At 43.9% G+C, this 13,586-nt stretch overlaps 1 protein-coding gene across 3 annotated transcripts in view; it reads right to left on the reverse strand.

The window, feature by feature from the left end:
* The window catches only part of DGKQ (diacylglycerol kinase theta), a 1,656,676-nt gene that overhangs the window by 183,141 nt on the left and 1,459,949 nt on the right, over window positions 1-13,586 (reverse strand). For all 3 annotated transcript variants that reach the window (XM_069626394.1, XM_069626396.1, XM_069626395.1), the window contains one exon: window positions 13,143-13,291. In XM_069626394.1, the coding sequence (XP_069482495.1) occupies window positions 13,143-13,291 (149 nt within the window). The remainder of the gene's footprint in view (window positions 1-13,142; window positions 13,292-13,586) is intronic.

Consider the following 13,586-nt stretch of genomic DNA (forward strand, 5'->3'; position numbering starts at 1 on the left):
GGAGGCCTGTATAATGGCGAGATCATTCAAAGGAAGACTAGCTATGAGGGGTAAATGATCACTTTCATTCCAGGGTGCAATACACATATCCTCAATCAATGGGGTGTGCCGGGTAACAAAAGTGTAATCAATAATATTGGTACTTTTGCTAGAGGTCCAAGTATACTTGGGGGGGATTATCAGGGCAGTAACCATTGACCATGGTCAATCCCAAAGAGTTGATCAAATTAGCACAACCCATGCCACGTCTACAGGTAAGACCCAACCTATTAGAGGTACACGGGGTCAAGCATTGATCAAAATCGTATCCTCGATGAGTGTTCTCTAGGCACTCTAGTATTGAAATCCCCACAGAGAATAATCAATGCTGTTCTCCAATATTACTGAGCAGTACTTCTAATCCTTAAGTATTTCTAGATGTAATACATAGTAAGGAGGGTAATACACATGAATGATAATTAGTTCAAACCCCCACCTCCATCCCACCAACATCAGGTATGGTTAATTCTCCGGCCAAGATGTGATTAGAATTACATATCTGTTTTGATAAGTGGAAAGGATTCTTGATCTGGAGTGTTAAACCACCTTTAGGACTACTCTTGGATCCTTGAATCGCCTAGAAATAGTGTGCCAACCATTGATAGTAAGTGGTGAGGTCAGCCAGGCCACTTGGAGAGCAATAATTGTGAACGTCAATCACTTCCAATAACCCATCCTATTCAGTTATATGTTTACGTCCCTTAGTATTCCAAGATAAAAGCAGGAACGGTAAATTAGGAACAGGGGGACAATTTCTGCTGAATCATATTAAGTAGCCACTCTATCATCTTCTGTTAGGCGTTTACTTGCTGCATTATTTCCCCTAAGCTTACCTAGACCATCCTATAAATGTAGGGACACTGTAGGCACCGGCAACGTGGATTGAACAGTTGTACCAGTCGATATAATTGGATGCAAATTTCTAGAATAACACCACTCCCTGCAGTGTCAGCCTTAACCCCCCTGTGCCAGCAACACACGAGTGTTAGTCAAGTCAACATGGGTATCTGTATGCACCAATTTCTATTCCATAGGCTGTAAGTAGCCTTCAGTTTTGATATCAATATTACCCAAGATGCCAACAATCTCATCAAGTGTGGTGGTCTGAACAAGCAACGTATCCTCCAGGTTACCACACTTTTCTACCAATACCGTAAGAAATTTCTCAAGGAAGCTAAACATTTCAGCTTAGGAACAACAAATGTTGCTGTCATTGGAGAACTCATGTATTCCCCCCTTCAACAATCTCCATAGAATCCAACATCTTAACATCAATGAGTAAATTAGTGGAGGTAAAAGTAGAAACAATATTGGAAGTCTCATGAATGTCACTTATGTTTACTGTAAATGTGTGAGGCGGTTGACCACCAGGAAATAAATCCCTCCTAAGACCCAAAGGAGGCTCAAGCCCTTCTTGGCTACCCATAGAGGACAGGTGACGTATAGAAGGTCTGGTCTCAACTGACAAGACACAACTATGAGGTGGTGATTGCAGTGTGGTAACTATAGTTTCAATAGTTTCAGAGCCAAGACAAGGCACAGAGGCCATCAATTCCAACGCTAACTCAGAGTTTAAGACATCTACTGTCAGGTTAGAAGCCTCACATGATGGGAAGAAGTTAGTCAGTTTTACTGTACTCTTAATTCCAGCAGCTCTGATAGTTTTCTGAGGGCAGGATCTCATAATCCTACACAAGGGTGCTGCCTGGGTTGCCTGCACCATTTGCACTGCACCTAGTAGATCTGCATCGTCGAAATCAGGTCCCACCTCCACAACATTGAAGACCTCAATTTCCTGGAGGATGTCAGTATTAGCCATCCCATCCGCCAGGACGCCTGACGGTGTGAAGGCGATACACGCAGCACTGTCACCCCACTTCTGCATATAATGGAGTGAATTATATGAGCCAGGAGCATTTCAAAGGGCAGCAACAGGAAAGGCAGATCCAGCAGACAGTAACATCATTAACACTGGAAAAGATTTACTCTCCTTCACACTAGGAGAGTAAATCTAAAGATTCGCTCTCCTTCTCCTGTGACTTTTGTTATTGCACTATGTAAGGATTTTAACATGTCATTAAGTCACAGAGATGAATTTATCATTCGTTAAGGGTCCAAGGTTGTCCACAGAGAGCTTCTAAAGGTTATGGAAGCCTTAATGCGGGATGTGTTAGGGCCACTCACGCCTGTGCAAATATCAGTTTAGGCCAAGTGTTGGTTTGTTAGTGTAGTGCTTGTGTCCGATTACAATTAATGGAGGACTCACTTGATTGAAAAATAAGCAATGTGAAATAGCAGTGCTGACATTAAGCCCGGATATTCCCAGACCCGGGAAAAACATGTCTCCCAGGTCTCGGATGCGGCTCCCCAATCCAGGGAACTCCATGTGCATTTCACATTAATTTTAGAATGTTGCAGTGCCTTTTTTAAACTTTTCTGCGGGACCGGGATTTGAACAGTGGTCGCTTGGTTCAGAGGCAAGACACTTCTCAATAATACCACTTGAGGATGTTAGCGGATCTCTGTGGAATTAATTTTAGTTTAATATTTTCTTGTATGCAGTCCCACAGCACTGAGGACAGGTATTGTGTTAATTGCAGGCCTGGACATCTTATTGATCCATTTATTGTAAATGTTTTGTTTTCCCAGGGACCCTTTTTAGTTAACAATGTTAGTGTTAGCTGTAGCTTAGTTTTAGAAAGTGTTTGGAGGAGCGGTTATCGATGTTGTTTCAAGTAGTTTTAAAGTTGGCACTATTGTTTCGCTTATGCTAAATCTAGTACCGTGAAGTTTTAGCAGAAACAAGGATGATGTCTCATTGCATGACCTATCTCAATGTAGTGTCTCTTCAGGCCGGTTGAATATGTGTGGGGGGCCACCTGCTTAGAGCAAAAACAGTCTGAGGCATCCTGGGGTGCATACATTATAATGGTGATGAAGAAAAGGGCAATTCATGTTTGACCTGTTCGGACTGGGAGGACCCAGGACCCAAACCCCTGCTCAGAGGACAGGTTAACAAACAAAGAGTTACCCACGCTTATGACAACCATCGTTCTTGCCATTAATTACAGTTATTTTTGAAAATATAACAAATGTGCTTCAAGAGTCACATAAAACCAAAGAGGAGTCCTTAGAGTGCAAGCTTAATTTAATACAAAGAAACTTTTTTTTGTTTAAATTATTTGAACTTATAAATCTTTTTTACATAAACCTGGTAGAAATATTGGAAAAAGAAAAAACAGAAGACAAAACATTCAAAATATATACATGAATCACACAAAAGAAATCATTGTTATAGAACAATTAAAACGTTTTTTTACCAGGTTAGTTGCAGGAGGCAGATTGCTGCTGCAGAGGAACTACCAGGGTGTATTAAAAATGACCCTGGTAGGTTAGTGGAGGGTATTGACATGGTTAATTATTAAGCATGACCTTATTATCTGCCAGAGGACAGGTAAGCACACGCGGACATGTGTTTTCTCCCTTATGCGTCATTCCCACCATAACCAGGCAACACCAAAGTCAATGACGTCGCCCCTCCGCTAAGGCATGGACTTCGCAATGCAGCAACCTCACCCACTTCAGCATTAAGCCCATCTGCAAAACGGAAGTTGATGCTCACCAACGGCCGCTCAGCTATCACCCATCCAGCAGACATCGCCAACCTCATCACTACACATTACCTTGACACCATCTTTATCACCAAGATCTAGTTGGAACAAGACAGGCTGAGGCTTTGCAGTCATAAACAAGACCTTGTGGCCCTGCACATGTTGTCAACATTGGATCCTTTGAAGTCCTCTTCTGCCACTTCCCGCTCTCCCTGACGGAAACAGTCACCTTCCATCTCATTTACAGACCACCCAAACGCAATGCAAACAACATCTTCCTAGGCGACTTCAACCTCCCAGGCAACAAGGCCACCAAACCAATGAAGGAAGTTCTCCTCAGCCTTCAAGACATCCTCAGCCTCACACAATACACGAAAGACCCAACACATGAGAACGGTACGATCCTCAACCTAATCATCAATGCACCGTCTTCCCTCCACTACAGCTCTACTCTCCTACTTGACTGGTCTGACCACCTAGCTGTGCCTTTCAACATCCCGCACACCACCCAAATCACGCACTCCAAGCAGAAACCCAGGAGACAAACATTCAGGACCTTCAATAACTTTCCAGTTATTACAGAAGACCTTGCCAATCTACACCTTAAATGGACTGAACACCCCAACCGAACTGTGACTCTACTGGAAGCACTCAACGCCACCCTCTCAGCCTCCATTGACTGACACAAGCTTCTGAAACAACGCACCTGGAAACTGAAAGCGTCAGCACCCTGGTACATGCAAGAAATAAACCTCAGCAAAAGAGTCATTAGTAAACAAGGGAAAATCTGGCACTATTCCAGGACCACATTCAACCTGGCGCTCCTCAAGGAACTCAGAGCAACCCGCTGACAACTAATCAACACAGCCAAGGCCTCCTACTATCAGAATACCATAGCAGTAGCAGACAACAAAAGCAGAGCCCTCTTCAAAGCGGTCGAGCACTGTGTCAACCCGCTATCCAGCTCTGCCATACTACACTTCATCAAGAAAATCTGCTGCCATCAATACCTACTTCATTGACAGAATTAGCAAGATTCATCAGCACGTAGATGCCAGCTCAGCATCCACAGACCCAACTCATGTCCCTCCTCATGAAATCTCCACATGCTGGACAACATTCAAGACAATCTCGACAGAGGACCTGGTAGAAACCCTGCCTGCCCTTCTCCTTCCCTATCTGGAGATCAACAACAGCTTCCTAACTCAAGGCACCTTCCCATCGACCCTAAAAACAGGCCAATTCCTTCCTCTACTAAAGAAACCCACTCTGGATCCAGACAACCTAGGCAACTATCTCACCATCGCCCATGTTCCCTTCGTATGTAACATCATTTAGAAAGCGGTAGTCTCACAACTGCAGAAACACATCGACACCAACAATCTCCTCCAAACCTACCAATCCGGATTCAGATGGAGACAGCAACCATACAGGTGGTCGATGACGTCCTCAACATCCTCGACAACGGCCACCCCTGCTTTCCTGGTTCTACTCAACCTCTCTGATACTTTCAACACAATAGACCACCAGCCTCTTACGGACACCCTACATCAGCGCATGAGGAATCAGCAACCTTGGGCTACGCTGGTTGAAGTCCTACCAACCACAAGCAGTTTGTTCAGATGTACTTGTCTAGATCACCAATGCTACCCATCACCAGTGGAGTCCCGCAGGGTTCCATCCTCTCCCCAGTGATCTTCAATCTATACATGGAGCCACTGTGAGCCCTCCTAGCCACACACACCATCTGCATACAACAATACGCTGATGACACACAGTTATACCTCAAAATAGACTATCAAGGACATCCATAGGCTCAAAACCTGCCTCTCGCTGATCAGGTCTTGGATGTCCAGTGCATAATTGAAGCTCAACCCATCCATGACCGAATTCCTACTCATCACCAACACCACCAAACACTCAGACATACAGACATACAGACCTGGCTATCAACCATGAACTCTGAGGGCTTCACACCCAAGCTCACCTCCTGCGCCAATTCCCCAGGTTCCACAGTGACAAACACCTCTCCTTCAAGACACACATAGCTAAGAAAACTCAGACAGATTGGTGTACCAGCTCTCCCTCCCGCGAAAAGTCAAGCTCTTCCTCCCTACAGACAGCTTTAAATCCACCCTTCAAGCCCTGGTACTAGCCCACCTGGATGGTGGCAATGCACTCCTCGAAGGCCTCCTGTCGTCCTCCCTTGTGATCCTGAGAAGTTCTTTACCTGCGGCTGCACACCTCATCAAGGATCTATGCAGATGGAAGCAAGTGTGAGGTAGAGCAGTTTAGTGGGATGCAGTAATGGCTGCACCTCCCACGTGCACCAGTCTTATTGCAGACGCTGCTGGTTGACAGCTGCGCTGCATGCTTGCACTCAGCCCCCTTAGTCACCAAACACATGCGTCACACAACATTGCAACCTTGTCCTGCGATGGCTTTGCTGCAGAGGGTCCAATCCTCGGTTCTTAAGGGATCAGATGCATGGAACGTAGCGCAACATGCTCTGTATCGATGGGCAGCATCTCCTGGGGACCTGCGTCGCACAACACGGTGGCCCTGTCCTGCGATGGCTTTGCCACAGAGGGACTGATCCTCGGTTCTTAATGGATCAGATGCGTGGAACATAGCACAATGTGCTACGTATCGACAGGCAGCGTCTCCGGCGGTCTGTGTCGCACAACACCGTGACCTTGTCCTGCGAGGGCTTTGCCGCAGAGGGTCTGATCCTTGGTTCTTAAGGGATCAGATGCATGGAACGTAGTGCAACATTCTAGGTATCGACGGGCAGCGTCCCCGGCGGTCCTGCATTGCACAACACTGCGGCATTGTCCTGCGAGGGCTCTGCTGCAGCGTGTCCAATTCTCGGTTCTTAAGGGACTAGATGCGTGGACAGTAGCACATATTTACTTTAATTAAACACACAAATGTCCAACTATTAAAACACTATCCAAAACCGACCACTGTAAATTAAGACCAAGAAATGCAGGATGTAAAAGACAAAGTACCACAATGTGCAAAAAGGATATGCTTCTTGGTTCAAAATCTGCAAAAGGGGAACAGTCTATAGGCTCCCAACAAATGGACCATGGGTTTTGGGGTCTTCTAACAGTACCTTAATCAGTTCTTGGCAGCTCAATGGCTTTGAACAAGGCTCATCTTTCTTTAAGCGGTTCAGATTTGGCAAGTCGAGGTGATTCAGACAGGGAGCAAGTTAGGTTCGAAGAGAGGCTTATTGCAGTTCAATGCAGCATTCTAATGAAGCAAGTAGATGGGGCCCCAGGGTCGGGTTTGATGTTCGACAACAAGTTGATGACTAAAATACTGTTGTGTCGAGAGGAACTTGGTGGAAACGCAGCTGTTCGAAGTATTTCCGTAATGGAAAGCATCTGGTTAAAATTGAGGCAACAATGTCCCGGGAGGATAGCTCAGCGGCAGCGTGCGCGTCTTGGAAGCAAGACGACATGAAGCAACACAGGTTCGATCCCCGGGTCCGCGCTTAGAAACCTCTGGGTGTTTAAGCGCGTTATAAATACGTAACTAAGACAAAAAAAACTATTCCTGTAACAGCGCCTCAATGCCTGCGGGCTGTGTGAGCGCTTTATAAATTTAATTAATTAATTAATTAATTAATGCACACAGCTGGCATGGTGTGGTGGCAAACTTGTTTGAAGATGAGGAGACAGTGGTTCGAAAAACATGGACAAGTGTCAAAGGCAGCACCTCAGGTTTTGTTGGTCAAATGACTTGGAACGTGTTTGACAATGGTTTGAAGTGGCAGGAGTGTTTAGAGACCAGATGCTTGGCTTCTTCAGTTGCTGCAAGTCCCAGTTCAGAGGCCCAGGGACAAGAGGAATCATTCTCATTATCTCAACCCAAGGTAGGCTAGCAAACATCTGTAGGAGGAGTCCATCACCTCCAGTGAGGCACTGGTAACCAGCGTAGATGGCAGAGATCAGGCCTTGCTCCAGCAGCAGGTCATCTCAATGGGCCTTGAGAGTGGTTAGGCAGGAGAGCTTGCTTATGCCTTGGAACATTCAATCTTCGCCTCACTGGCAGAGGGCTCTGGAAAGGTCGACTGTGCCAAAAGAGGTTCAAATTAATTCTTCTTACAGCCCATGAATCAATGAAAGAAGGGGTAAGAGACCCCCTATTTTATAGGCAAAATTCTGCTTTAAGGGGTCAGAACCTTGTCTTTGTGACAAGTGTTCCTTGCCTTCTTGCATAATATCCAACATGCTTTATGCTACAGGAAGTGTGGAAGGAAGGAGAGGTCTCGAGAAAAACAAGATGGCAGAATCCTTCCCCAACCGTAGTGACTAAACAAGCTCTGCCCCATCAGATGCCATTTGGTATTCAATATCCTGGTGTGAGGCTACTGCTTTTGTTTAGGGTGTGGCCTTTGATTCATGTTTCCTAGAACAGCTTCTGCCGAGAGCAGTCCTGATGGAGACATGTGCTACATGACATCACAAAGGATCAAAAGAGACAGTCTTTCAGTCTATGGTTCCGCTTGCGGAGTTGGGAGAGGCTGTCCCACTAGACCTGGGATCACAGTGTTAACATAGGTATCATTTGTGGCTTTAATCATTTGGTGAATTACTAGCCACCATGTCCCAAACACAGGTATGGCTCATGTTTAAAGATTAAACTGCCACAAGGAAATAAATTCCTCATAATTATGTCGTTTTGGAAAAAAGTTGCCGATTAAAATGTAACCTCTGCACAGTAGTGACTTGGCTGTCACAGTAAGTTAAAGGGGCACCTGTGACCTTCGAACCTCCTCTCTGCCACTGCAGAGCAGGTGCTGCAGATCAGGAGACTGATGCAGCAGGGCCCATGTGCTACTATACTTTTGGCATGGAGCTTAAGCAAAGGGAGGTCCTCCCTTTCTGAGATGGTATTTGTAATAATAAATAATAATAAAAAACGCTTTTACACTGTTGCCAGATGGCATTTCCTCACAATGACTTTCTCTAACACTGATCTAAGGACCGTTTTTTTAAGTGACTGGAAACCATATTAAGCAGATGTATATAACACACACAGCAGAAATTAAAAAGATCCAACTGCTGTCCCTGGGAAGTTATATCTTCAAACCTTCGAGTTGAAGCGTGTATGGGGTTTAAGAAACCAGGGATAAGATTGCATTGCTTTGTGACCAAACCCTAGTAGAATGCCAAATCCAAAGTAAATGATACATACATGCAATCACTGGAGTAGGGCAAATACATGAGAAACTCCTGCAAAGCAAGGTAAATAAAAGTATGCAGCACCACAGGTCCACAGAGATACAACACTAACTTTAAAAGCCCATCCCAAGATTTATGGGGCATTGTGCCCAAAAGTCCACCAAAGTTCCACACAGTTTTGTGAGACGGGAAAAAGTTAGTGGAGGGCTTCTGGGGTCCAATCAAGATTTCCAAAGTGTATAGGACAAGTTACCCTATCTAATAAAAGTGTAACCCACTTTTGTGCGCGAGCAAGCAATGGCAAAGATAAACTGTTATAAAAGTTGCTAAAAGTTACCAAACTTTTAAAAGGGAGTTAGGGGTTCAGATAAGTATTGTTACAACTCACCCCATAATCCAATTCTTCTTAGGACTTGGCAGGTCTTCTGAAGAGGGTCCAGGGTCACTTTTTGGGACCACATAGTCCCAACCCACTCCATGGCAGCAAACACACATGGCCCTGCCTCAGCTTTCCCGGGCACTGGAAGTCCATATAAAGATTTTCCTGGCCTTGCAGGCCAGGAAAAAGGGTTAGTGTCAAGAGACAAAAGAAAAACCATGTGGCACTGCCATTTTTGGACACTAGTCACAGTAAGGCTAAATTAAAATGCAGCAAAAAATAGCAAACAGTAACTGCTGCCACAAGCTTGTCCCTTAGGCACACCTAAAGTAACCAGTAACCATAAATCCTATGAGTGTTAGTCTAGGGCAAAACAAAATGTGTACCCCATTGTACTACTTTGTAAGATGCATTGTAGATTGTTAAAAAGTTACCAAAAGTGATAACAATGTAACAAGGCTAAGGAAAACCATTTTTCCCAGTACTGACAGCCTGAAGGACATGTCAGTTTCCCCATGACAAATTATCAAAAGCCAGTGTGGTGAAGCTGGAGGATTCAATGCACTACAAAAAAAGCAGGACTGATTAAAAAATAAAAGCAAAATGTTTGGGGGTCCATAAAAATGGATTTGATGAATTTATAACACGCTCGAAACGGACTGAACCGTATAATTTCACAGATGACATTCGCAAAGGCAAATTACCAGAATTGTGTAGATGCCCTACATCCGTCCCAAAGGCAAAACAGATCCTAACAGGCCTGAAGGAAGCTGAAACTTTATTTAAACAGAAATGTTTTTAGAGGCTTGCGGAACTTGAATAGTGAGTCAAGGGTCCTAATTTCCCTGGGTATACTATTCCAGAGTCTAGAGCCAAACACTGCAAATCTTCTATCCCCTCTTGATACAAATGTAGATGTAGGAATAGCCAGCAGAGCTTGGTCCTTTGATTCTTTGATCGTACACATCTGGATGGCTGATATTGCTTGAGCTTGTCAGGTGCTGGATTGTTCAAACATTTTAATACTAGACGTGCTACCTTAAACTTAATGCAATCCTCGACCGCTAACCAGTGAAGTAATCGACGAGACGGAGAAACATGGGAAGTCTTGTTTAGTCTGCAAATCAGCCTAACTGCTGCATTCTGGGCCTTTTGGAGTCTGTAAAGTTGTTTTTTTTGGAATGCCCATAAATTGGCTGTTAAAATAATCTAGGTGGGCATTCGTAAGTGCTCCCACCACCAGCGCATGATCCTCTTCTGGGATATACGGGAGAGTCTGCCAAAGAAGTCTCAGAGAATAGAAAATTGCTTTCACCTTGGCTCAAACCTGACTTTCACAGCCTAGTTTACCCTGCCAGATGCGGCCAAGGTTTTTTACTTTAGCAGAGAATTTGGGTTCAACTCCCGATAGATTGGGAAATTACTGTTTTTTATGGTGGTACAAAGCTGTTCAGGACCAAACAAGATACTTTCTATTTTTGCAGTGTTTAGTTGCAGTTGATTGGAAGCCATCCACTTGCTAATCTCTTGGCACAGGTTTCCTCGACATTATCAATTGTGCAAAAAATCTGAGTGTCATCTGCATACGAATGGAAGTTCATTCCGTGAAGTCTCAAGATTTCCATCAAAAGTCGAAGATACAAATTAAAGAGAAGCAGCGATAATTACACCTGAGGGACGCAACATCCCATAATACTGGGGTCTGAGGTAAAGGCTCCCAGTCTAACGCATTTTTGGCGATTCTCCAGGAAAGATCTGAACCACCATATGGCGTGCTCCGAAACTCCACCGACCGACCTCAGTCTGTCTAGGAGAATAGCATAATTAACTGTATCAAAGGCGGCTGACAGGTCAAGTATCACCAAAAGTGAAAGCTTGCCCTGATCAGCCACCCTTAGCAGCTCATCATAAACCACCAGCAAAGCCATCTCCGTGCCAAATTTGGGGCGGAACCCGGACAGTAGAGAATCTAGAAGGGACTCTTCTTCAACAAAAATCTACAGTTGTTGGGTCACCACTTTATCTAGAATCTTCCCTGGTCAAGGAAGGCCAGCAATGGGGCGGTAGTTCTGGAGGACCAAGGGGTCCAGGTTAGGTTGTTTAATAAGGGTGTTAGTATGGTGTATTTAAGCAACAGGGGTACTGATACTTGATCAAGGGATTTATTAACAAAAGTGGTAATAAATGGGACAATTTCCTCAGCCATACAGTTATTTGCCACTGCAGGAAGTGAGAACAAATTGGTTGGTTTCAAAGTTTTTATCAGTGTACGTATATTATCCTCAGTCACATGATGGAAATTAAACTGCTTTGCGAGCGCAGTGATTTTAGCTTGATCATGTTCACCCAGATCTAGATCCATGCTCGATTGCAACAAGCTAAATGGAGTCGCATTTGTGGCTGCAATGTTGCTTATAATTGCAGCAATTGTGTCTTAAAAACTATTAAAGGCATTGGCCTGTGCCAGTTATGGTATAATGGACAAATTATTGCTTATGGGATACTGGAATTTTGATGACATCAAAAAAAGTTCCCTTGAATGATTACCTGCCTCACTGATTTCTTTGTGTAGGAACTTTCGTTTAGCCTCAAAGATTTCCTTTTTATAGACCTTGAGTGCCGTTTTAGCTACAGTACTATTTTCTTCAGTATGATGTTTTTGCCATTTACACCTGGTCAGACTAACTTGTTTGCGCAGCAATGTCAAGTTCAGTGTGAACCAAGGCTTAGAGAGCCTCTGTCTCATAGGTTTCCTAGGTGCAACCCTAGAGCATATGGTGTCCACAAGCTTAGCTCCAGTCAGAAAAAATCCTCGCTAGGTAATGAGTTATCAACTGAGGAGAGTAGTTTCATTACTTCCTGTGCAGATATTTTGTCCATATCTTTAGGCCTCAGTGTTAATATCCCAATATCCTCTTTAGGACCTCAGGTATTCTTCAATTTGGCAGCCATTAGGAATATTTGTACCGCATTATCTGACCAATGAATCGTTATATTATCAAAGAGAGAAGTACAGGCACCTCTTACTATAATCAAGTCAAGACAGTGACCTTTGTAATGAGTAGACATTTTTCCCAAAAGCTATGATTTTCTATAATAACCCAGAGTTCAATAGAGCCTGCGTGAGTACGGTCATCCAGCCACAATAATATTTCTCCATATTTACTGCCCGAGGTCGTTAGAAAGAGGTCCAAGCCTTCCAGGAATTTGCTATGTAATCCTGGGGGCCTGTAGCCCAATACCACATGGAGAGCTGAGTTTGGGGATAACTCTATTGTGAATTGCCAAACTTGTGATTCACCTCCCCATTCGAGCAGATTGAGATGGGAGATAGAGAGTATATTTTTGTAAATAACTGCGATACCACCACAGCGTTTACCCACCCAATCAATATGTTGGTTCAGCATACACAATGCATATTTCACACTATGTTGAAGACGGTTACTTACTCACTGGGAGCCAGTTAGGTGCCCTCAGAACAGGAGCAAAACACTTTTCTTTGATGATATCAAGAGTCTATGTGTGGGAGTAATGCCCAACAAATAGATTTAGTGGGCAGAACCGAATGGGAGAATGAGAGGTTGCATTTCAAAAGGATTACCAGGCTTTTTACTTTGTGTGCTAGGATTTCCAAGTCAACCAGGCCATGGAAATATTAAGAGAGCTGAAGGCCATTTTCCAACCAGAAACTACTCTCTACTAATTCCAATTAACAGACATACTTTCACATACTGTGAACAAGATGCCACCAAAGCAATTACAAAATTAAAAGTTACTGGACAACTATTTTACCACATAAATGATCAAATGGCAGGAGAAAAACAAAACTGACGATCATATCTATTCGTTTACAGATTACTCCCTCAGCCACATTACTTGATGAAACATAGATGCCTTTTGGCACGCGTATCTTCTCACCTGTTCCCAAAGGTAACACGCCTACCGAAGGTTCGCTGCAGGCCAGCTTGTGTCTGATCTCTTCCAGTGCACCGAGGACCCAACCAACAGTTCCATCACCACCACACACCAACACTCGGAAATAGGGCACTTGAGAAAAAGTGTGCAACCTTAAGAATGACAGAGATAGCTTTGTTATTATTTAAATTACAATTGTAGCAGAAAGACCTCACACTCTCAAGCATTAATGTACAAGCTGTGTTCTACATTCTAGAATTCAGAATCACCATCAAAAGATAAGAAGCAGAATGCGACCTTTCACTAATGAACTTCAGCTGTTGTAAATAGACCAGCGCAACAGCTCAAAACAATGTAAAGCAATACAATTTCAATGCAGAGATTTAACTTTTAAAGAAAGACATCAGCAAAGCACGTCCAACATGATAGGATGCAATGACTTGCTTG

The sequence above is a fragment of the Ambystoma mexicanum genome, chromosome 6p, assembly GCF_040938575.1.
Source record: "Ambystoma mexicanum isolate Mex_15411 chromosome 6p, UKY_AmexF1_1, whole genome shotgun sequence".
In the NCBI taxonomy this organism is placed as follows: Eukaryota; Metazoa; Chordata; class Amphibia; order Caudata; family Ambystomatidae; genus Ambystoma; species Ambystoma mexicanum.